General features: G+C 40.5%; 1 protein-coding gene across 1 annotated transcript; it reads right to left on the reverse strand.

Annotated features, from left to right (window-relative positions):
• Positions 1–22: 22 nt before the first annotated feature.
• adamts15a (ADAM metallopeptidase with thrombospondin type 1 motif, 15a) lies at positions 23–24,837 on the reverse strand. The gene is made up of 8 exons (XM_073839906.1): positions 23,738–24,837; positions 14,645–14,777; positions 13,574–13,741; positions 6,904–7,190; positions 6,176–6,353; positions 5,870–6,045; positions 3,628–3,803; positions 23–3,330 (listed from the first exon to the last, which is right to left on the reverse strand). Exons 1-8 carry the CDS (start codon positions 24,662–24,664, stop codon positions 2,511–2,513), a joined length of 2,865 nt encoding a protein of 954 aa, XP_073696007.1. The 5' UTR covers positions 24,665–24,837; the 3' UTR covers positions 23–2,510.
• Between the last annotated feature and the right edge of the window lie 56 nt (positions 24,838–24,893).

Genomic DNA, 24,893 nt, shown 5'->3' on the forward strand with positions numbered 1-24,893 from the left:
GACAAATGACACAGATTACAAATGATTTCTAAATGTTTTATTTGGAATAAATACCTTAAAGCATGACAAGAAAAAAATTTATTTATGTATAACAAGACATAATAGGTATTTACATGACTCGTTTGTGCACAGCCAGATGGATGTATACATGGTATACAAGCCCATGCAGGACATTGAAATCTTTTGCTGTACAAAAGCGCAAAAGAAAAATATGCATTTAAGTAATACAGAAACCATCTTTTAGATGGACGATATGGTCACTCTGAACCTTGATCACGAATGTAACATGTTTAGCGTATTACAGGGATTTTCACTTACTGTGTACAAAGAATGACTTGCCACTAAAGCACAGGGCACGACACTGTACAACCTTGTGCCACCAGCCACCAGCTCTTAAAATTAATCGTAATAGTAATAATAACTTAGTTAAAATGGCAACTGTACCAGACAGGGCATGATTATAGCAGCTGCACCTCTGGCTCAGTGGTAGGTAGAGGAGAGGAGATAAACAGCATTACAACAAACAAAAAAAAAAGGGTTCTGGTTGAAAGCTGGATGAGGAGGGAATGTGTTTGGCAGTACAGAACATGGCTGATAGCAGGAAATATGCTGGCCAGAAAAAAAAGAAAAAAAATTAGGTCTGCAGAGCTAAATAACAGTGACTTTAAGGAGATGAATGGACATGCAAAAAGAGTTTAAGGACAGACGGCTAACATGCTAACACACGCGTACTGATAAAACACAGGCCTTGTGTACATAAGGCTTTCTCCTTGCTGTTTTCGTTTTAGGGGGCTAATACATCGGCGAAGACTTAAACATTTCCATGATCTGTACTTTGTCAAAATGGCCCCTCTGAGTTACTGCATGTCATATTGCAGCGGTAAAGGTGGATCGCAGGTTTGCACGAAAGGCCATGTGGAAAGTAGTTAGAAGACTTCCAGTTACATTACTACACAGATGACTTCATTTATTTGCATGACGTAAAGCATTGGGATGACCGGCTTCCTTGCTCTATTAGTGAAAAATGCTAATATTTAGCCTTGTTTGTTGACTCAAAGAATGTGCTGATCGAAATGTAGCCTGTGCTTCCTTTCAGTCCTTAAACAATGTGAAAAAAACGAATAAACCAGTCAACCAAATTTTTTACAAATACTCTCATTCTTGGATCCTGATCTTAATTTCTGGTTAATAATGAATCCCTAGTTAATTATCTCCACATCTCTGAGTTTTGAAGAAAAGAGGGTAGATTGCAGCCAGTTCCATGCAGTACAAGGGCATTTGTGAGCTAGTTTATTATATACCCTGTGGAATGTTTCTGTTAACCCAGATGGACCATATCAGTATTTGCTTTGGCCTCCACTGCACACATTCATTAACGGCCATTTCAAACATCATTTTTTTCACACAAATAGAGATGTTTACACTGATTTCTGCAGGGGGAAAATTATCCATTCATTTAAAAGCAATGGATTTGTGCAGTTTAGGCTTGGATAGCAATGGCGTCGTTCTATCACATACATTTCCATATGCTTGCATAGACATGTACATTATTGACATATTAACAGCATCTACAATGTAAACGTTACATATGAATAATTTGTAGGCATGCTCATTTTTAAAAATCCTTTTAGGTGTATAGAATGTTCCCAGCAGTCAGTATTTGACATCAATTTGACGTTGACTTAACTTTGTATTTTGGTTAAACAACCTAAAAACAAAATATCAACAACAGCTGAGGTTGATATTGGAATTCAAATTAATGTTGAGATTAGACATTGAATTGACATTGAATTTTGGTCACTCGGCGTTGCTACCGAAATTTAACCGAATATCAACGTCTTATGACGTTGTGTGCCTGCTGGGTTGAACTGATGAAATACATGGATTTTACTTTGTTTAATCAATTAAATGAATGTTATTTGTCATGCTTTTCACCATTACAGTAAAATTAATGACAAAAAAAATCTATAAAATTGTGCCTGTTATGTTTGGTATTCATGACAAGTGGTTAGCTTTAGAGTAGAGGTGGGATTAGATTATAATTACAAATATATTTCTAATATAAAAGGATTTTTGTTTTAAATGCAAAAATTACTTAAATGTTTTTATGTTTTAGGTGCTGTCAATACATCTTCATCACATATATTCAAACATATAAAAAAAAATGTAATGTAAATACCTACTAATTTCAATGACATCAGAGATGATTTTGAATTTGGTCTCATCTGGATGATTTACAGGTGATGGATTATTTAATTTGGTTAGAATTAGAGGAAGAGTACTATTTGCATTTGCGTTCAAGCCTGTTTATCTCACGACCTCAGTTGTGTATCTTTTATCAGTCATTTTTTCCACAGCTGTTCATTTTTTTCCCTATTGTCAGGCAGATGACAAAATATAAACTATGAACCAGAACATATAGTCTCTTTTTCTTTGTTCTTTTCACTGTTGAATATGCAATTTGACAAAATAGAAGGTCCATGTAGAGAAATAATAAAGGGAGGAACGGATTATTTACAAGGGGCTAACGAACAGAAGTCCAGCTCCTGTGGCTTCTTTTTGTCTGCACACTTCTCCCTCGGAAGCAACTTTCCCACATTTGCAATGCAACGAATCAGGCGGCGTTTAAAGCCCTTCCCACAGGTCTTGGAGCATGGGGACCAATCGCCCACTTCCCACATGGGGCAAGGGTCTCCACATGCCTGAATAGCACTGGGTTTTTGGGCAGGCTCACAGTCCATCGCAGGCCCACCATCTCCGCCAAGACACTGCACCATCCTCCTCTGGAGCCCACTACCGCAAGTAACCGAGCACACGTCCCATCCTGCCGCCACCCACTTTCCTGGTTTTGGTGGAATATCTTTGACATACGACGGCAAGATTTTGTCCTTAAGAAGATCTGCCTCTTTTCCGCCTTTACTGATTCCGCCCTCTTCCCCAAGGACACTGTTTTCAACATGTGCCTTATCTTCTTTCTTTTGCCCCTTGGTGTCTTTGCTGTCCCGTGGCAAGTAGAAGGAATAGCGGATACGTGGAGGTGTCATCTGGCCCACAGACAGCACTTCAATTACCAGGGCTTCTCTGAGAGGCTTCACAGCCTGGATAGTTTCTGAGGAGCCAACTGTTCCACTGTAGCGGAGCAGACTTCCTTTCACCAGAATATCCTTCTCCATGGCTGAAACCACATAGTTTCCATTTAACAGGTACTTGCCCTGGCTGTTCTTGACGGCAAGATAGTTGTCATCACTCACGATGCCCTTGTAGCCACGCTGCCTGATGTCAACGTTAGAGGCTCCCACAGGAAGCATGACCACAAAATTATAACCATGCCTGAGAAAAGAAAGGTCAGAAGTATTAGAATGGCTTTTGGGATACTCCTTTCTTTCTTAGTACGTCAGTTGACCTGTCCAAAAGGAAATATTAAGAATGTGAGTTTGCAGTCTGTACTTAGTGTGACCATGTTTCTAAAAATTATGGCAAGAAATGTCTGATTCACAAAAAAAAAATACTCTTATGAACCAGTTCAAAATCAGAATCAAATCAAGAAATCTCTATACCCAGTCTACCAAAACATGAGGTTAATAATCAAAGCATGTCAAATTATTTCTATGACCCAAATTCACTCACATGGGCTTGGTGAAAAGGCCTGAGACCTTCTTGCAGTTCTTACTATCTCCACCGCAGACACCACACTTGTCAAACTTTTTGTTGGATCCCAGTTTTCCATCACATCCTGCCTTGATGCATTTGCCTTGGACACAAACTGACGAGGAGTCAGGAGAACATGGTGTACCATCAACAACCTATAAAAAGCAGAGAAAAGTGATTTACATGCAAACAATCTTGTGGATACGCATAATTTTATGGTGACAAAAAAATGTAGGCTAATTCTTGTAAAGCCATTAATTTTCTTTGCTACACAATGTTTCATGAACTGCTGATTTAAATACATTTCATTCAAATGACATTTCTTTTTTAGTTGTAATTGAAAATATACATGTATCTTAGATAAATCCCTTTAATGGTTCCCACTGCTCAGTTTTAGAGCAGCTTTGTGAAACAGGCATTAAATGTGGGGGTGCATTGAAACAAATTAGTCTAGCATGTCTACTATTAAGCTATTTCTGTCCCTATTCTGTGATCGTTTGTTTTGGATGAGCTACACCGAATTAGCAATGGGGCTTACTGAATGTACACTTTGTACAGGCTAGTCTTTGGTATTGTTTATTTATTTCTTTGATTTTTGCCTTTGGCAAAACATGTCTTTAGCAGATTAGAGTTCATTCTGTCTTCTGTCTGAAGCTCTGAATAGCTTCTTCAATGTCAAATCCGGGTTAAAACAGCATGTCAGTCTCATAAAGCCTTGACGCAACTATTGCGTCTGTAAAGTTTCACTCTGCACAACAGTATCTCGCAATGATAGGCCCTTTCACCTTCCTTATCTTTCCTCTCACTTTCATCAGTTCTTCCTGACCACTCAACTCTGCCTGTAGTGACATTTGACGTAAGTGTAGAGCAGCCATCAAACAGCAGGTATGCTCACCAGCCCTTTCTCCTCTTACATGCCTCTAGTAATATATGGTTTTAATTTAATGATTCGTTTCCTTTCAATAAATTCTTAGATGAATGTTTAATAACTCATAACTGTTCTGATATTGCATGCATAGCCTTTCATGTACCAAACTATTGCAAATGTATTTTATGGTGTTAAGGTGTGTTAAGTTCAGTTTATGTCATAGTTTCTGGGACTCACTGACAGGTTATATCCCCTGCAACCTCCCTTAAAGCACTCAAGATTCATAATCTCCAGTGAGAGAAGCTCTTATTCATGAGAACCTTAGTTTTTTTATATATACAACTAATATATTAAACTATGTAATACTATTATATTCAATGCTTTAAAGGATTAGTTGACTTCTAGAATAAAAATTTCCTGATAATTTACTCACCCCCATGTCATCCCAGATGTTCATGTCTTTCTTTCTTCAGTCGCAAAGAAATTACGTTTTTTTAGGAAAACATTTCAGGATTTTTCTCCATATAGTGGACTTCAATGGTGATCAGCAGGTTGAAGGTCCAAATTGCAGTTTCAGTGCAGATTCAAAGGGCTCTACACAATTCCCAGCTGAGGAATAATGGTCTTATCTAGCGAAACAATCAGTCATTTTCTAAACAAAAAAATTATATACTTATAAACGACAAATGCTCATCTTGCTCTAGCTCGACTTCACGCATTACATACTCACATTGGAAAGGTCTCGTGTGACGTATGCGGAAGTATTGACACAGTGTTTACAAAACAAGTGTGCAAAGAAAGTCAAACACCTTTAACAAAAAAAGGTAAAACAAAGATGTCGGACGATTTTGAAGTTGGAGGAGAAAATGAGATGGAGTTTTTTGCCCTACCCTAAACCCTTTTGAACTGAAGTAAAAAGACAAATAAACATGCGTGACCTTTTAGTGAACTCGTAGATGCACATTGCAGAGCTAGTGCAAGACGAGCATTTGTGGTTAAAAAGTATATACTTTTTTTTTTTTGACTGGAATGACAGATCGTTTCGCTACATAAGACACTTATTCATTGGCTGGGATCGTGTAGAGCCCTTTGAAGCTGCACTGAAACTGCAGTTTGGACCTTAATATGGTTGCCACCAATAAAGTCCACCATATTGAGAAAAATCCTGGAATGTTTTCCTAAAAAAAAATTATTTCTTTGTGACAGAAAAAAGAAAGACACAAACTTCTTGGATGACATGGGGGTGAGAAAATTATCAGGAAATGTTTTTTTCTGGAAGTGAACTAATCCCAAAGTTTTTTTTTTTTTTAATTTTCTTAACGTGATAGATGGTTTTTAAAATGTTTTGCTCACCTTAGGTGAAAGGACATGGAAGTAGCCTGTTCCATTTGCCCTGCAGATCAGCTTGCATGTATCTTTAGCCGAAACACCAGAATATTTGGGCACCCACACCACAGTGGGGGTGAGCCGGTTAGTGTTCAGACTAAACCCATTGTAAGCTTCACACTGCTCCTCACGATAGCTCTTGCCTAAAATGACAATGAGGCAGATGTAAGTGAAAAAGCATAAATATTTCTAAATTATCCATGCTAACTTTACTTTTGTTTACACTGATGTTGATTTTGTGTAAATAGAAAACATTTTGAAAGGGTTTTTAACCTGTGTCGGGGCATGGGGAGAGGTTGCAGGACCGGTATTTGACCCTCACTCCTTGGCAGTATTTACCACCATTGACTGGCACAGGGCTGTCACACTCTCTCTTTGACAGCTGAACTCCACCTCCACAAGTTCTAGAGCAGGTACCAAACGGTCCCCATTTACCCCATCTGCCGTCCACCTAATACAGAAAAAACAGAAAGAGGGGTTTGTCACAACTCATTTGACCTTTGAACATTGAACATCCTTTGACAACAGACTCTACTTCTAAATCCCAAATGACTTGGCCACCAAGAACACGTTCACGGGTCATGTGCAAGATCGCTAAGCAACAGGGCAAATAAACCAAGTAACAGGTCAAGTGGAGTACGTTTAACAAGCTGACATCGGTATGTCAGATCTCTGTTGTGGTCACATGACATCTTTCACACTGCAGTGAGAGTTCCTTTAAAATGCGTTCAGTTTGTTAATTCAACAAGTGAGCATGATCAAAACAGCAGTGGCAGTTGGTATACCCTGTTGATAAAAAAACAGCATATGCTAGATAGGTATGTTTTAGAAGATGGTTTAAGCTGGTCATGTGTTGTTCCTAAGATGGTCCTAAGCAACTAGCTCCTGCTCAGGACCAGCTTCAACCAGCTTAAACTAGCTGCCATGCTTCAAAACAGGGTATTTAGCGTTCATCCATCCATCCAAGTATTTAAGATACGGTATGAGATGTGTGAAGGTACCTTAGATTTGGTGATCTCCTGTTTGTCCATGCATGTGCCCCTCATGCAGAGCTGTCCGTCCCCACAGCTGGTTCCATCTGCCCATGGAAAGTGTCTTGTTTGGCAGACCAGTTGCCCGCGAGTCTTCCCTGTGCACCACAAGCGCTGACATGGTGCCTGCATGAACGGGCATGGCTTTGAGCCTGCACCGAAGGCAAGCTCACACTGCCGCTCTAAACCATACGACGCACCTGGGAGCACATCTGGAAGAGCTAACGGTTTCTGAGGTTGATCCAGCAGACAATCGCCTGCAAAGAGAATGTTACACACAGTTGTATGAAATTGTATTTATAAGACTTTACAAACTTTAGTTTGCACTCATTTTACCTGTAATTCTTTATTTAAATATACAGTTAAGTATACAGTTAAAGTAAGAAACTAAAGTTTGACTTAGATGACTGGAATGTAGGCATGATATATTTGCTTTAGATTTCTGTTTAGCAGATATGTAAGTGTATATATACATATGTCTTCGTCTACAGAGAGCAAATATCAGCCCTGAGAGGAGTTTTGAATCCCCCAGTGACCCCACTGTAAACCTTCACAGAAACACTCCAGTCCAACACTTACATCAGTCGCCACACTGTTTCAACAAAAATATAGATCTGCAAGCTATAACGTAAGCTGACCTTGGGATGTCTGTTTCTTTGAAGACAGCTATTTAGAAAGCACCAACACTGAGATGTTAAACCCAGATCCACCCATCGCTCTATTAGCCCTTAGCACGCTCATACACTACTGTTTAAAATGGGTCAGTAAGTTTGTTTTTTAGAGTGTTTTTGAAAGAAGTTTCAGGAAACATTTATTATCATTGTTAAAAACAGCTGTGCTGCCTAATGCAATCATTAAAAATAAACTTTATTATATTTTTTGTTTTCTAGAGCTTAGAATAGAAAATAAATGCTTTCAAACTTAACACACTACATTTTGATATAAACATATATTTAAAGAAAATTCACTTCCAGAACAAAAAATTACAGATAATTTAATCATCCCTTTGTAATCCAAGATGTTCATGTCTTTCTTTCTTCAGTTGTAAAGAAATTATGTTTTTTGAGGAAAACCCGCAAGTTTGAACTTCCAAAATGCAGTTTAAATGCAGCTTCAAAGGTATCTAAATGATCCAGGCCGAGGAAGAAAGGTCTTATCCAGCGAAGCGATCAGTTATTTTCTAAAATTGACAATTTATATACTTTTTAACCTCAAATGCTCGACTTGTCTAGCTCTGCGTATACTCTGCGTATTGCGGTTCAAGACAGTTAGGGTAGGTCGAAAAACCATTTTCTCCTCCAACTTCAAAATCATCCTACATCGCTGCAGAAGTACCAACCCAGTGTTTACAAAGTGAGCGTGCATAGAAGATCAATGGCCTTTACAAAAAAGGTAAAATAGCAATGTACAACAATTTTGACATACCCTAACTGTCTTGAACTGGAATATACGGAGTACACACAGAGCTAGACAAGACGAGCATTGGTGACCCTGGACCACAAAACCAGTCTTAAGTAGCACAGGTATATTTGTAACAATAGCCAAAAATACATTGTATGGGTCAAAATTATTGATTTTTCTTTTATGCCAAAAATCATTAGCATATTAAGTAAAGATCATGTTCCATGAAGATAGTTTGTAAATTTTCTACCATAAATATATAAAAACTTGATTTTTGATTAGTAATATTCATTGCTAAGAACTTCTTTTGGACAACTTTTAAGGCGATTTTCTCAATAATAATACCCTCAGATTCCAGGTTTTCAAACAGTTGTATCTCAGACAAACATTGTCCTATTTTAACAAATAATATATCAATGGGAAGCTTATTTACTCAGCTTTCAGATGACATAAGAATATCAATTTCGACAAATTTACACTTATGACTGGTTTTGTGGTCCAGGGTCACATTTAAGGTTAAAAAGTACATCTTTTTTTTTCTTTTTTTTTTAATTACAGATCGTTTCGCTAGATAAGACCCATCTTCCTCGGCTGGGATCATTTAGAGCCCTTTGAAGCTGCATTTAAACTGCATTTCAAAAGTTCAAACTCACTATATGGAGAGAAATCCTGAAATGTTTTTCTCAAAAAACGTCTAGGCTACGAAGGTAACCCTCTTTCCCTGAAGGAGGGAACGGAGACATTACATATGGGAACTCGCCTGAGAGACCAGTCATCTCTGAGCCTTATTCAAAAGGCCAATGAACATTGGCGAGTGTTATTTGCATGCCAAGCCACTCCCCCGTACATACTGGTATATAAGAGGGCGGCTTGCAACCACTAATTCAGGTTTTCGCCGAGGAGCCGGATCGAGCCGGCGTCAGCGCGATGCCAGGGTCGTGGCAGGGGATGTAACGTCTCCGTTCCCTCCTTCAGGGAACGAGGGTTACCTTCGTAACCTAAATGTTCCCCTTCAGTCGTTTCACTACGACGTTACATATGGGAACAGACCCATGGAACAGGCCACAACCCTGACGCCGCGTTACGCACAACCCCACGTGCTGACAGTAGAGGGGGCCCCACAGGGATGCCAGATGTACTGAAGCATGGGTTGGGGGGCGGAGCACATGAGATCTTTACATGTGGAAATGAGAATAATTCAATATATCAATAAAGCTTTTAGGGATACACGAGGGAAACAGCGGTCTTCTCCGGTGGAAATATTGAAAAATATAGCCACAACCTGCAGGGCGAAGGAGACCCAGGCAGGATCACAGTCAGGGACTACTCTGCATCTAGGCCTGACTGCGGGGCATGGAGGACCCAGGGTTCGCCGGAGGGAACATTCTGGGAATATGGCACACGGATCCACGTGGGAATGGCGCAGCAAGCCAACACCAGCCGTCCTCCCGCTCACCTGAAGTCTATGTTAAAACACGGGAGGAAACGGCCTCTACGCGAAAGTTGTAGAACCTAGCGAGGTATTAGGTGTCGCCCAGCCGGCAGCTCTACAGATATCTGCTAGTGAGGCGCCATGAGCCAACGCATAGGATGAGGCAAAACTCCTAGTGGAGTGGGCACGAACACCTAAGGGGCATGGCTCTCCCTGATACAAGTAAGACAGGGAGATGGCTTCCACCACCCAATGGGCCAACCTCTGTTTGGAGACAGCATTCCCTTTCTGCTGACCTCCGAAGCAGACAAAGAGCTGCTAGTGCGTCTGAATTGGCGAGTACGGTCTAGAAGCTGGGTCTGCCTCCTCCGGGGGCAGAGCTTGCAGGTTCATCACCTGATCGCGGAATGGTATGGTGGGAACCTTGGGCACATAACCGGGCCAGGGTCTCAGGATAACGTGAGAATCTCCAGGCCCGAACTCAAGGCACGTTTCGCTGACAGAGAAGGTTTGTAGGTCCCCTACCCTCTTGATGGAGGCCAGTGCAGTCAGGAGCGCTGTCTTAAGTGACAGGAATTTCAGCTCAACTGATGCAAGTGGCTCGAATGGGGCTTCCCGTAGGCCGCGGAGGGCGACGGAGAGATCCCAAGAGGGTATGAGGTGCGGTCTGGGAGGATTAATCCTTCTCGCACCTCGCAGGAACCTCACGATGAGTTGGTGCTTACCAAGGGATGTTCCATCCACTGCATCGTTATACGCTGCAATGGCAGCAACGTACACTTTGAGAGTCGAAGGGGACAGCCTGTGCTCCAACTTCTCTTGCAGGAAGGAAAGCACTACTGAAATCGTGCATCTCTGTGTGTTCTCTCCTCGAGAGGAACGCCAGTCAACGAACAGACCCCACCTCAGTGCGTAAGCCTGCCTAGTAGAGGGAGCTCGGAACTGAGTGATACTTTCTATCACGGCCTGTGGAAGGCCGGAGAGGTCTGACGCGTCTCGTCCAGGAGCAGCTCCATGGGACGGGGGTGCCGAATTGTGCACATCCCCTGAGAAAGAAGGTCTTTCGTAAAGGGGATCTTCGAGGGAGGGGCTGCCGCGAGGGGAATGGGTTCTGGGAACCAGGTCTGGGTGGGCCAGTGTGGTGCAACCAGCAGGACTTGCTCCTCGTCCTCCCTGATCTTGCACAGGGTCTGTGCAAGGAGGCTCACTGGGGAAAGGCGTACTTACGCCTCGGAGACCAGCTGTGTGCCAGTGCAACTTTGTTGAGGAAAAGCAACTGGCAACGGGAGGATTCGGGAAGGGCGAGCAGATGTAGCTGGGCCTTGCCGAAATGGCTCCAAAAAAAAGGGAAGGGGACTGATCCCAGAAGGATGAACGTCCTGGAGAAAAGTCTGACTGCCATAAGCAGCGCTTACCTTCTTCCCTGGTTCCTGCGCTGGCAATATCTGGCTCCGAGTCCAGTTCCGAGGAGTGGAAGTGCTGCTCGAGAAGGGAACTCGGGGCCGAGGCCTCAGAGGTGAAGAAAATAGCTCCTTTTTTTTTTTTTTTTTTTGAAGAGCAATCTCCATCACCTCTGGGCTGCCCGCGTCAGGGACGCTTCGCAGCTTTCCTGCGGTTGTTTTTGGCCAGTCCCTGCGAGGCGGGTGGCGCTGGCTTCCCGTGGCCAGCTCGACGTTGGGCCGCCAGTCTGGCATCATGAGCCTCGGCGGGGGACGGAGCTGTTTCTTGGGGGCCGCAGGAGGGCGTCTTCGGCGACGAGCAGGCGGAGGTTGAGGCCCTGGCGGCAGAATAGTAGCTTTGCGGCGGGGCGAGATGTGTATTTTTTTTTTTAGATGGCCTCTGTCTGCTTCTGAACTGTCGAGAACCGCTGAGCAGTCCTCAACAGTGTCGCCGAATAGGCCGCTCTGGGAGATAGGATCGTCGAGAAAGCGTGCTTTGTCAACATCTGCCATCTGGCCAGAGTCAGCCATAGGTGTCGCTCCTGGACCATAGCTGTGTACATCACCTGACAAAGGGAATGTGCTGTGACCTTCGTCGCCCAGAGGGCGAAGTCGGTGGTGGCGGAGTTCCTGCATCACACCTTTGTCAGGACCACCATCGTGCATCGAAACGTGAAAGTAGGCGCCCTCCAGGTCGATGGCTGTAAACCAATCCTGCAGACGGTTGCATGTTAGCATGCAGCTCGTCATGAGCATCTTGAACGGCAGCCTGTGAAGGGACCGATTCAGGGCTCGGAGAGCTTGGAGACGCTCGACCTGGGGAATCGCCGCATACCCCCTGACTGCCCCGCCATCGAGGGTGGTGAGGGGAGAGGAGCTGGGGTTTTTTTTTTTTTTTTTTTTTTCAGCGCAGGCGTGTTTTTCTTCTTTTTTTGAAACTGGAGCCCGGCATGTTTTCACCAGCTCCTCGTGCACCACGGCCGAAAAACATTGACAGCTCAACGACCTGCCGTGGGAAGACGACGAGGGGAGCATGCTCGTGAACGAGCGGCGGGACTTCAGCGTAACCATGGTTATGCGTTCGCAATGAACGCACGAACCATCCGTGAACGCTGCTTCGGCACGCTCTCAGCCCAGGCATGCGAGGCAGCGTTCATGTCCGTCCAGCGAAGTGAGGAAACTGCCGCACCCAGAAGCGCATGGCCGGAAAAGCATCTCAAAGGAATGTCTTTCACAGCCGTGAGAAATTCACTCTTTTATCCCGGTCTGCCCAGGGAGGAGCGCAGCACCACTGTGCACTCAGATGAGGCTGCTCGCTGGTATGCAGAGGCTTTTTAAAGCCGTGAAAACGGCAGCCCGCAGGATCCCGCTGGTGGCTGCCAAAATGCTCTTTTAGAAATGCTCTTTTAGATCAGCAGCACACCAGCGGGGGAGAGAGTGAGAACTCATCGCAGGAATTCAATCTGTTGTTCGGCTCGAGCACAGAGAGGCTCTGAAGCGAAAATCTGAATGAGTGGTTGCAAGCCGCCCTCTTATATACCCGTATGTACGGGGGAGTGGCTTGGCATGCAAATACCACTCGCCAATGTTCACTGGCCTTTTGAATAAGGCTCAGAGATGATTGGTCTCTCAGGCGAGTTCCCATATGTAACGTCGTAGTGAAACGACTGAAGGGGAAACATAATTTCTTTACGACTAAAGAAAGAATGAAATGAACAACTTGGATGACAAGGGGGTGAGTAAATTATCTGTAAATTTTTGTTCTGGAAGCAAACTTCTCCTTTAAAGGCAACTTCCAGCATATTCAATTTTTGATAGATTAATTGTGTCAAACTTTGTGTTGGTTCACTTTAAAGTTAATTTGGAGCTTTTGTATATTGTCAAACCGTTAGGAACCACACTCAGACCGATATATAGGGCCAGATTTACTAAACAGGGCCAATTATAGTGTTAGAGCACAATTTCATAAAAGCGCTGATGGGAGGGAAAAATTCTGTGTGTGATTTGCTGACAATGCGCACATTAAAGAACACAGACGCAGCCAGATCATTTCCATAATGACCAGCCCAATCTACCAAATTAGCACCTGCTTTAAGCCCATTTTTTGGGCTATAAAAAATGGTGCAAATACTAGTAATTTGACAAGCACAAACGTTAGTTAATCGTGTTGCGTAATTCAGTTTAATAGTCTCCTTCCATAAATTTTGCGTTTGAAAGAGAAACTCTTACAAATGCATATTCAATAAGGTCAGGGACAAAAAATAACTGTATCTACGCCTTTTCAGTGCTAATTCTACAAAATCCTGACAGTACTATTTTAACAGCAAAAGACCTACAGGAAATGCATAATATTGTGTCTTTTACTTACCGTGTCCACTGTCCAGGTAGTCAGTGATGATGGCAGCACTGCATGGTGACCATGGACTGGTGCGGTTGATTCGTATCAGTGTGGGAGACATCATGTGATTGTCCTGCAGCTTGCCAAATACCTCCTCACATGCCTTAACATTATCATGTGGCATATTGAAGACATGTCCTGTAGGGGTAAAGGAGGGTGAAAAGAAAAGAAAATTACAAAAAACAATACAATGTGTGTCAGCACTTTACACAGATGTAAATAAATAATCTCTAGAAATTGTCCGAATGTAAATTTAGATTTTTGCCTTTTAAATCACCAATCATTCCAAGACAATTTTCCTGTCAGCAGTCGGACCACGGCTATGCTGAGTCACTTCTACAATACCTCCAACATCTCCCCACATTTCCTCCCTGGTCTTGAGAGGAAACTTTTGCAAAACCGCCTATGAGCTTTCCTACAGGGAAAGAACCCACTTCAATAGAGCTTATCTTTCCTCAGCTGCTCCACTAAGCTAATCTGAACTGAATGAACATCATCTCTGGGACAATGATGTGGAGATCCTCCAAGAGATTTTGGATGCTATAATTACTAGTTCTAGACCCACATATTAAGTAGGGTTGGCAAACATTCAGGAGATTTCAGCACCTCCAAACATAATAAATGACAATGCAATAAGCTTGTTATTGGAGCATCATGCTTATGCAAGGAGTGATAATATGAATGCAATGTATTAAATCACTATTTTAAGTTTAGAACAAGATATTAAGATATTTTAAGAAAAAAGCCAATTGGCTAATCAGTTAAATCTTGACCCGTGAGCCAGGAATTATGGGTAATGCAGTTTTTTAACAGAAGATTATGCTATTAACTACATGTTTTCAATAAATTGGAGTCAGTCACGTTGGTTTGTGGCTTATACATCATTGTTTAACAATCTTGTAGCTCATGGTACTGTACAGTAGGTCTCTTTTGAAAGGTTTATATTTTGTTGTTAAAAATCAATTTGTCAACGGAGAAAATTAATTGGATTTTAACTGCCAGAACCCTACGGTTGCGCTTTTTACATCTGTTTACACTTACCAAGCTCATGGGCAGTAGTGAAGGCAGATGGCAACCCATCATCTTCAATCACAGAACAACTTCTCTTGGGATCACACATGGTGCCAACATCTGCCATTCCCAGTGTGTCACATGTTGAGGCTCCGCACAGGTCCTACAACAGCAGAACATAAACAAATTGTGGTCATCATTCTTATCTGAATGTTTTACATTCTAGATGAGGATTTGTTTCAGAATTACAAGTTAATGTGAGTACAAATGACATTTGAACATATTTGTCAAAAAACAGTATCCATTTCTACTTCTGTACATATCAAAAAAATGTATGTAATGTAATAAATGTATGTAATAGTATTATTTAGATTAAATTTACAGCTAAATATTAAGCTAATATGTGACCCTGGACCACAAAACCAGTCAAAAAGGTACATTTTTTTTAATTGAGATGTATACATCATCTGAAAGCTAAATAGATAAGCTTTCCATTGATGTATTATTTGTATACAACTATTTGAAAATCTGGAATCTGAGGGTCCAAAATATCAAAATACTGAGAAAATCGCCTTTAAAGTTGTCCAAATGAAGTTCTTAGAAATGCATATTACTAATCTAAAATTAAGTTTTGATATATTAACAGTAGGACTTGTACAAAATATCTTAATGGAACATAATTTTTACTTAATAAAAATTGATCGTTTTGACCCATACACTGTATTTTTGCCTATTTCTATAAATATACCTGCTTTTGTGGTCCAGGGTCACATATATAAATTGGTGATGCTCCTGGGCAAATTGTGTATGGTTTCAATCATTCGTATATAAATCCTGGTGTAAAGTTATATATTAATAATAATAATTATAATAATAATTATAAAAACCCACAGATATACAGATACATTTATCTGAATAAACACACTAGCATTAAATGAGAAACAGTGAGTGAAAAATAGGAAACAGTTAGCTAGAAGAATTTTAATTGACACTGAAATATTTTCAGATGCCTAAAATATCTCTAATTTTTGTTGGTATAAAATGCAGTATCTCAGTCCAAAAGAATTTCCGACTGACCTATATTGCGTTACCACAGTTTAAAGTGGATTTGCTGAAAATATCTGTTGAGCCATACTGACTCAACTTAGTAATAACAGGTTTGCTGGTCAACTTCATCCCATGGTGCAACACCCTATACCAACTCCCAAAAAAGCACTAACATTGACTGTGGTTGTAACTGTAGCATTAAAAGCAGAGTTTCTCTCTGGCCACAACACACTTAAGGGAACAGAAGCTTCACCACATTCAGGAGAGACAGTTCAACTCCTGTTTTTCCTTTTTTTCAAATATGACCTAGTTCTCACATTCTCTCTGCATTTCTTGATCTATGTGAATCCAGCTGTTAACTCCCAAGAATCATCGTGGGGCTAATCATAAAGTCTCCTTAGACTTTTAGACCTTCTGACGATGGATGCCTTGTTCAAACATTATCCACGTCCAAGTACTGTACTTCCCTGTAGTCAGGCATCTGCCAGAAATATATTGGTTGGGAGTGTATTCTTAAAACATAATTTTGTATGACATCTAATCTGAGAACGATAACAAATGCATTCATTTTTTTTTTCAAGAAAAAAATAAATGTTATACTAAACCAGAAAATTCATCCACCAGAAAATTCAGTTTAGTTTAGTTAGACAATATGTGACTCACTCTGAGACCTGACTCTAGACTCACAGGATGAAAATACAGCAATGTTGCCAATTATTTTAAAATGTAGCCTATTATTAAATGAAGGAAGCATGACCTCTTTCCACAAATGCATGTAACAGGAAAGGTGTGACTCCAGCCACCACTGCCTCAACACCAGCTTCTTTATGCACATTGCACAAGGGTTTTTAACTTTACATTAGTGCTTAAATTAGCCATTCTGCTCTAGTTACAAATATACACAAACAAATCTGAAAGCAGATGGTTTGCTGATTGGATTACTAAAGAACATAAGCAATTGTGGTTGTTCATAGTTACGGTGTTTAGGTTGTTAGTTTGCTCATATGTAGTCCAAAAACTTCAAGACTGCTATACACAAACTCTTACAATCATTCATGGACAATTTAATGAAGAGTTGCACCTCTTCAGCCCAAACTCTTCATCTTATTCATATATCATCAGCAGTTCAACAGTGAGAATTTATGTTTATTACTAGAATTAGTACATTTTCTAAACTTAAATGAAATAATTGTTCACAAGCTTTGTTTAGAAATTAGAAACACTGTAGATGAGAACCCCGTCATGACAAACTTGTACTTTTGTGACCTGGACTTTTAAGATTAGTTCACTTCCAGAATAAACATTTCCTGATAATTTACTCACCCCCATGTCATCCAAAATATGCATGTCATTCTTTCTTCATTAAAAAAGAAATTAAGGTTTTTGAGGTAAACATTCCAGGGTTTTTCTCTATATAGTGGACTTCATTTGTGGGCAACTGGTTGAAGGTTCAAATTGCCGTTTCAATAAAAAATGTATATACTTTTTAACCACAAATGCTCATCTTGCACTAGCTCGACCTCACGCATTGTGTAATCATGCATGTGTGATGTAGGTGGAAGTACTAACCCAGTGTTTACAAAGCGAACGTGCAAAGAAAGTCAAATGCCCTTTACAAAAAAAACGTAAAAAAAGTGTGACTTTTCTAACGTGCTTACGTAATGCGTGTAGTCAGGCACCTGCATAGCAGAGCTAGTGCAATATGAGCATTTGTGGTTAAAAGTATATACATTTTTTTTTTTTTTAGAAAATGACTGATTGTTTTACTAGATAAGACCCTTTTTCCTTGGCTGGGGAACGGAACGTTTTCCTCAAAAACCTTAAAAACCTTTTCGACTGAAGAAAGAAAAATCTCGGATGACATAGGGGTGACTAAATTATGAGGAAATTCTTATTCTGGAAGTGAACCAATCCTTTAAAATATGGTGCACTGTTGGATGAAATATGAAGAAAAAGATCAAATACTATTGATGTTTGTTTCTCTAGAATACTTATCAGCAAAAATGTAAGATGTTATCTGATCAATGTATTACTCCATTGTACCCAGTGAATTCATTTTACAAGTTTCCCCACTTATTCCCCCCCCCCTCCCCCCAGAGTTCAGACTCCAAGTGCCTGATGACATGCTTTGGTAATAAAATATGGTATGGGCCTTTTGGATTCTAGCCATCTGTCTGTGCCAGGTGGAGGAAACCAAATCAGACCATTTTAGGTTCTGGTTCAGCTAATGGTCCTGTTCACCGACAATGTTAGATAAGCAATGAGAGCAGACTTCCAAGTCGTTTCAATTAACTTATCTATCCATTATTTTTTATCCAACCTCTATGTTTGGCAAGAAATCTCTTTATCCTTTGCAAAACAGGGGGGGGGGGGGACTTGCCCATACTCTCCACAAGCAGCGCTGACCCAATTGGCATCCAACACAGCAAGCATACGACTTTCATTATGCCTTTATAAAATCCAAACTGTTCCATATGTGCATTTCTCTCTCTTTTCCCCTCTCTCACTAACTCTTGCCTTCCTTCGCACTTTCTATCTATATCATTGTTGTACTTTCTCTGATAAACCATCTAACACTACCCCTGCGGGGCGGTAGTGGTTATATGGTTAGCCACCCGGGTAGATGTACACTTCCAGCAGAGTGTCTGTGCAAACAAGCACATAATTAAATACAGGCCACATAGCAATTTACATTGTAGTTCTTCAACAGAGATGTTTGTTCTAATGATTGTGACAATATTTGAGGCATTTAGTTCTTGCCATCTTGTAATTTTATTCTGTTCCAATCTTCTACTCCCCAACAAGCGCAATGAAAAAGTTTCTTTCGAATCGTACCATGTGACAAACTTGAGAACCACATGAACTGCAAAAAACAAGCTCACATGGCAGTCAACAAGCTCCAAGCTAGTGATCATTTTCAAACCAAATATGTTGTTATATAAAAATAGAAGATGGGCCTTCAGTATGTAGCTCAAGGCTGTTCTTTTAGTTTGCCAGCTAGCTAAGAAACATATTGAGAAAGCAGATTGTGCAAATGTTTGATGCTGGTAATTTTAGCAGTAGTTATATATTTTGCAAATAAATGCTATATGTTGAGCTCAAAGTTTTGTTGTTGCTGCCTAAATGCTTGACTGTAGGGCCTGTTTTCTCTGATCTGGTTTGTTAAAATGGTTCTATTTACATTTGGCCACATAAACGGATATAAATCCGATCTTGAATTCCTGCGCTATGTGCAAATTTAATGTTCATGTCAACGAAATCAACAGATATGTATTGCATTTTATTCATTATCAGTTAATTTCAAGACCAAAGACCGCAACAAGAGAGAGAGCGGCATCAATACTCGTAAGATAATTTCAGTCTTACTACTTCTAATGAAGATGATTTTGTGTTGAGCGTCTGCGACTTACTTTTAGATTCATTTACAGCAGTTTGCGCATCGGCTTGCTGAAGAGATGCTTGGCTATATCCGCGGCAAAGCATGTAGCATTAGTGCTGTCATATCTGACTATTACATGTCATATAGCCTATCCACTTTATTCTTCAACGCGGAAGGTAAGCCTATGGGCAAGACTTCCGGTTCATTAGCCGCTATAGAGAAATAACGAGAAGAAAACAACATGCTGTAAACGGTAAAACTGTTTGCATTACAAACCAATGTGTTCTTAATTAAGATAATACATTAAAGTAATATGGTAAGACAATTTAACTAATTTGCAATATGAAACAGCAAATCGATCTGTTTTGTACAGCTAAAAATAGCTGGATACGAGCGAGACCAGAAGCCAAACCCATACAATTTACAAACTTTTAAGAACAACACACTTTTCATTAGTGTCTCACATAGTGAACAAATGCATTTGATAAAGGCAGTATTTAGAAAATGCAAATAAACTTCAGATGCGCCTTTCTGTCTCTGTGATGAACAGCTGAGTCAAACTTTTCAACTGGCTTACTGTTCCCAATTACCTAAATTACATAACACAAGGATCTGTTAAAAATACCAGTAATGCTCGAAACGTCAAGTATAGAGATATATTTACAACCAAAATAAGCTCTCAACAGAATGTGCGTCAGAATTTGCATATCAAATGTACACAAAAGAAGATTAAATTACTGCTTAAATTATCTGCTTGTTTTAACGCTGAAGAAAGCAGTATTTTCTGGGTGGGTAACAATGATTTGATTCTTTAAAACAGACTCTTGAATTTTGATGCTATGTACTTAATGCTATCCCAGCATGCACTGGACGTCAATATAACGTCAGGTTGACATTGGACCAGACGTTGCATTTTGGCTGAGAATGAAAATCGGGTTGACGTCAGTATTTGACGTCAATTTAGCGTTGACTTAAAATTGGATTTTGTTTACACAACCTAAAAATAACAAAATATCAACGTCAGTATTGGACATCAAATTAACGCTAACATTAGACGGTGAATTGACATTGCATTTTGATCACCCAATGTTGCAACCGAAATGTAGAGCTTTGTAAATATATCTCACGCCACTGTTGTAATTGTTACATTGTCATAGCATGACTATCAGTAACTCTTACAACAGTGGCCTAGTTACAATTCTTGCTCTGGATTTTATTAAACATGAACGGTTGCATTTTTGCATGACTGGCCAGCAGTGACTCATTTTGAGACTTTCCTTGTTTCTTGCAACAAATGTTCTTATTAAAAAAAAACATATCTGCTGCCATACTATTTAATTGGTGATTAAAAATACCTACAGTAATCCACTGCTGGTTTTGATGCCACTACATCATCTGAAAGAAAATGAGGTCATAACAGAAGAACCTGAATGGAAAGATATGTTGTTTTATTCTCAGGCTGCAGCTGGGAGTGGAGCTCTGCAGCAGGTGGGCCTGGACACAGCGGGCACATAGGTTTTCTCTCTCTATCTTTCCTGCTTTTCTCTCTCTTCACCACCCTCAGCCTCTCCCTCATTAAATACTAGTAATGGGAAACAGACTGAAAGGGGGAAGGAGGAGAAAGAGGGGTAAAGAGTCAGATCGCTTGCAGCTGGGACTGTGGTTAGGGGAAGCTCCCCATGAAACTGGACACTTCCCGTTAGTGTATCTCCCATAGTCCTGTATGGAACTCCCTTTACCTCTTATGTATACACTGGCCTTGCTGACATAAACAGATTAAAGAAAGTTCTGTCACTCTCACGCTGTTACAAACCTTTCTTCGGTTGGACACAAAAGATGAAAAAAACTAAAAATGTACTGGAAACACTTTTCCATTCAAGTACAAAGCACTTTAAAACTTCAACAAGGATGCAAAAGAACCATCTGAAGCTAGTCCAAACTTGATCAATCTGATCTGTGATCACATTATTCAAAACCTGCTTTGTGCACCTGATGAACCGAATCATCGATAAGATCTGATTCAAAAGAACATTTCGTTCACAACTTAATGCTATTTCTCTCATGAAGTAATAACTTTTTCTTACACAAAGCTATCATGCCTTCAGAAGATTTGAAATATACTTCATGCGTCATATGGGCTACTTTTATGATCCTTTTCTGGTCTTTTTTTGAAGCTTTAAAGCTCTAGTCATTCATTTTAACTGGATGGAAAACAGCAACTATAGCACATTTTTTAAAAATGTCTGAGTTCGCTAATATTCCTATTTATTACGATAGGGTTGGAATGCATTAACTGAGTAAACAATGTGATAATCTTTATTTAAATGCCTGCAGAGTATATTTTTATATCTGTAGTATGTTTGTACATTCAACCCATCCATTAATTTGTCTAACCGAACTTCATCCATTCCATCCATTCATTCATTTGTCCATCAATTTATATTTGTAATTTCATTCAATTTCTCTCTATAGTACTTAGACTTGCACAATCACACCATACTCAGGTTGGGAACTTCTTTTTAATATAAGTTAGCAGATGTACAAGTCTAGCCCCTCTCCAACTCATCTTGAGTCATCCAAGACCACGGAGAAACCCGACAATCTCTCTCTGTCCACAGGGAGTAATGAACATAATGAGTGGAAGAATGTAGGGAGTAACTGTGCTCTCTTGCTAAAATGCTTCATAAGTTCCCTTTGGAGAAGAAACAATAAAACATTTACTCCCCTCAGAATGATTCACTACAGCTGTCATCCAGACTAGGCAGACACGCGTGGTCTGGATGTCCAGCTCAGGTCATGTGTAACTGCAGCAGATTACCAGAGGATACAATGGTTGTGCTCATCTGGCATGTTTGGAGCTGGAAATGTTTTCACACATATGAGTGTTCCTGAAAAACAGCTGACAGCATAAAATGAGTTCACGGGTGAGTTGGTACAAAGCTGGCATTTATGTGTGAATAAAATCATAATTTAAGGACTGAATGCTAAGCTTTGTCCAGCCATTCCTTAATATTGCCCTGGTCGATGTTACTGACAAACAGCTGATAGCAGTAATGAAATAAATTGAAACAACGCTCCATTTTTGCTGTGTTGGGGTTAAATAAGGGGAGGAAGGTGTGAAATTGAAGGAAGTTGACGCTACCGAAAATAACAAGAAGAATTTTATACAAGTTTGGTAAATATTGCATTAGTTTAATATAAGGAATAGTCCTCATTCCAGACTTACTGGAAAACTGTGCCAGTGACATTCCTGCAAAATGATACAACATTGCTTCTTGCATGTTTTGCAACACTTTGAAGTCCAGTGAGTGCTGCTAAGATGTGTTCACTTTTTTTAAAACAGATGAACATGAATCTGGCTGTACCGGGTGGGTCACCGAGCAAGTTTACTACGTCAGAAAAGTCATATGGAGCTGGTCATGTGATGCAAATGTCAGAATGTCTTAGTTTACAAATCATATGCTGTGGTAAAAGTGTTTTGAGGTCATAACATACCATTGTGCAAGGAACCGTGTGGAAAATAAGACTTTATTAATTGATAATTTGTGTAAAAAGGAATTCTTTGTAGGTAATGTTACTGGAGTTTTGCAAAAATGTAGGTAGAGACAATTAGCTATGTTCCAAAAAATCATTAAAAGATCATTTAAGTGGTCCATAGTGCACTATATTACAAATAAGTACATACATACATAAATAATTTGGCTTCAGATCTATCCCTTTACCTCCAAATGATCACATTCTTTGTCTTCCCCCAAAAGAATCTTCTCAGACCTGCCAAAAGTTCATATTACTCTACATCTGATCTTGTGCAAATGTTGATTGCACTGTTTGGACTGTACAAAAAAATACATACATACATAAATAAATAATATGGCTTCAGATCTAACCCTATACTTCCAAGTGATCACACTCTTTCTGTTTTCCCCCAAAAGAATCTTCTCAGACCTGCCAAAAGTTCATATTACTCTACATCTGATCTTGCGCAAATGTTGATTGCACTGTTCAGACTGTTTGGATGTTGCTCATCCAATCTCAAAACAGTTACCATGGCTAATCCTGCTTAAAACACTATCAATTAAAAATAACAAATAACACTTCAAAAGTTCAATGATATCCATAAGCAAATTATTTTAGCAGTCTGCTAAGTATTCTGCATATGTGAATTGTATCTTTGCTGATTCAGAGCACACATTCCTACTTGCAGTGCTGATACAGGGCAATAGCTCAAAGGCAGACCTGACCCATGACCTTAACAACACTTATAAACATGATGGGAAGCCCATGGCAACTGCAGGTTAACTGGAGAGGCCACTCTTGTTGCAGCCTGCCCATTACTCTTTGAGTTACAATTCATATTTCAGTTTAACCAAGCGTTATGTACAAAACTTTTGTTAGAGTAAAAGCACATTCAAGCATGTGCTTTTGTGTTTTACAAACAACACATTTAAAACGCCATATTTACGCTTGTGCAGTTCACCTTTGGACCTAAAAGCTGTGATTACAACGTCATCATAAATCATGTCTAAATTGGTTTGATTATTGGGTAAGTAAATTGCAGCAGCCTGTGTGGTGTTCAGTTTTGTTTCATGTTGCCTGCCATCTTGATTTAATTACCACAAGATACATAAGCCTGATCATTTGAAGATTCGCTGGTTCTCATACTGCCCCCTATTGACGAAAGGCGCATCACACCTTACCTGTTTTGTGAATAGGATGGCCGTATCCCAATAGTCCGCATGCTTGTCGCTGTTTTTGTTCAGCTTCTTCTGCCAGGTGCAGAAATTACGCAGGGTCATCGCCGCGTTCCCGGAAACCTTGGGTCCTTTCTCTTCCTCGTTAATCACCATAAACTTGACAACCACGATGTTGATAGAGTTAAGAATGGTGGGGTGTTTGTAAAGCTTAGCTGCCACTGACATTAAGGTCAGCACGTAATGCTTGAGGTCGTCACCGTGGAATTTGGCCATAGATTCATCGGCCACCACTAATGTCTCTACATAGCGCGGAATGGAGACAAATCTCTTCGAGCGGTTTTTCAGAACTGACAGAGTGACATTACTCATGTGCTGTTCCTTCAGGTGCTTAAACTTCGCCAAAGACTGTGCAAGGGCTGGGGTCACACCGCTGTCCACGCCGCATCTTGACGTGGAGTTTCCACTCAGATTGGCGTTAGACCTACGGCTGATGAGATGCGCGTGCACGCTGTCCCAGTCGGTGTCGTTTAAAGCCGGCTTGATGAAATATTCCCAGCCATCGTAACCGAAAGCGCCCTGCAGTCCCTTGCACAAGCTGAGCGCTGCATAGGAATAGGCATCAGAATTCACCTCACCGGCATAAAAACACCGGCTCAGATCTTCAGTGTGCGCGGAATTTTGAGCAGTTGAGTCGGTGTGCGTCGAGAAAGCTGGAGCAATGAAGCTGGAGTCCGGGTGTAATTCGAGTACAAAATCTTGTTCAAAAGCACTAATTTTGAACACAACTGTGTTGTCTTCAGCACTGACTAAATTGTTCTTGACATGATCCAGTTTGACGGGCACGCACAACTGACTCTGCATTGAATTCACAATTTCCCATTGAGCATAGAACACGTTAACAAGAAAAACTGACCTTAGCAACAAAAACATGTTTGTGCGTGAGAAAACTGTTTAGTTTTAAAGCGCAAACTGAGAAAGACAGTGAGATGTGAATGCAAGAATATTCCAGGATGCGGTTGCACTAAAATCTTGCTTTTGCGCGTCCACAAAGAGTGAAATCCGCCGGTCTGTGATCCATCCCTTTCTTGTACCTGTATACTGTGAAGCGGCTCTGCTCATCTGTCGCCTTTATGCGCGCGCGTCATTTGTAAACATCCAG

The sequence above is a fragment of the Garra rufa genome, chromosome 5, assembly GCF_049309525.1.
Source record: "Garra rufa chromosome 5, GarRuf1.0, whole genome shotgun sequence".
In the NCBI taxonomy this organism is placed as follows: Eukaryota; Metazoa; Chordata; class Actinopteri; order Cypriniformes; family Cyprinidae; genus Garra; species Garra rufa.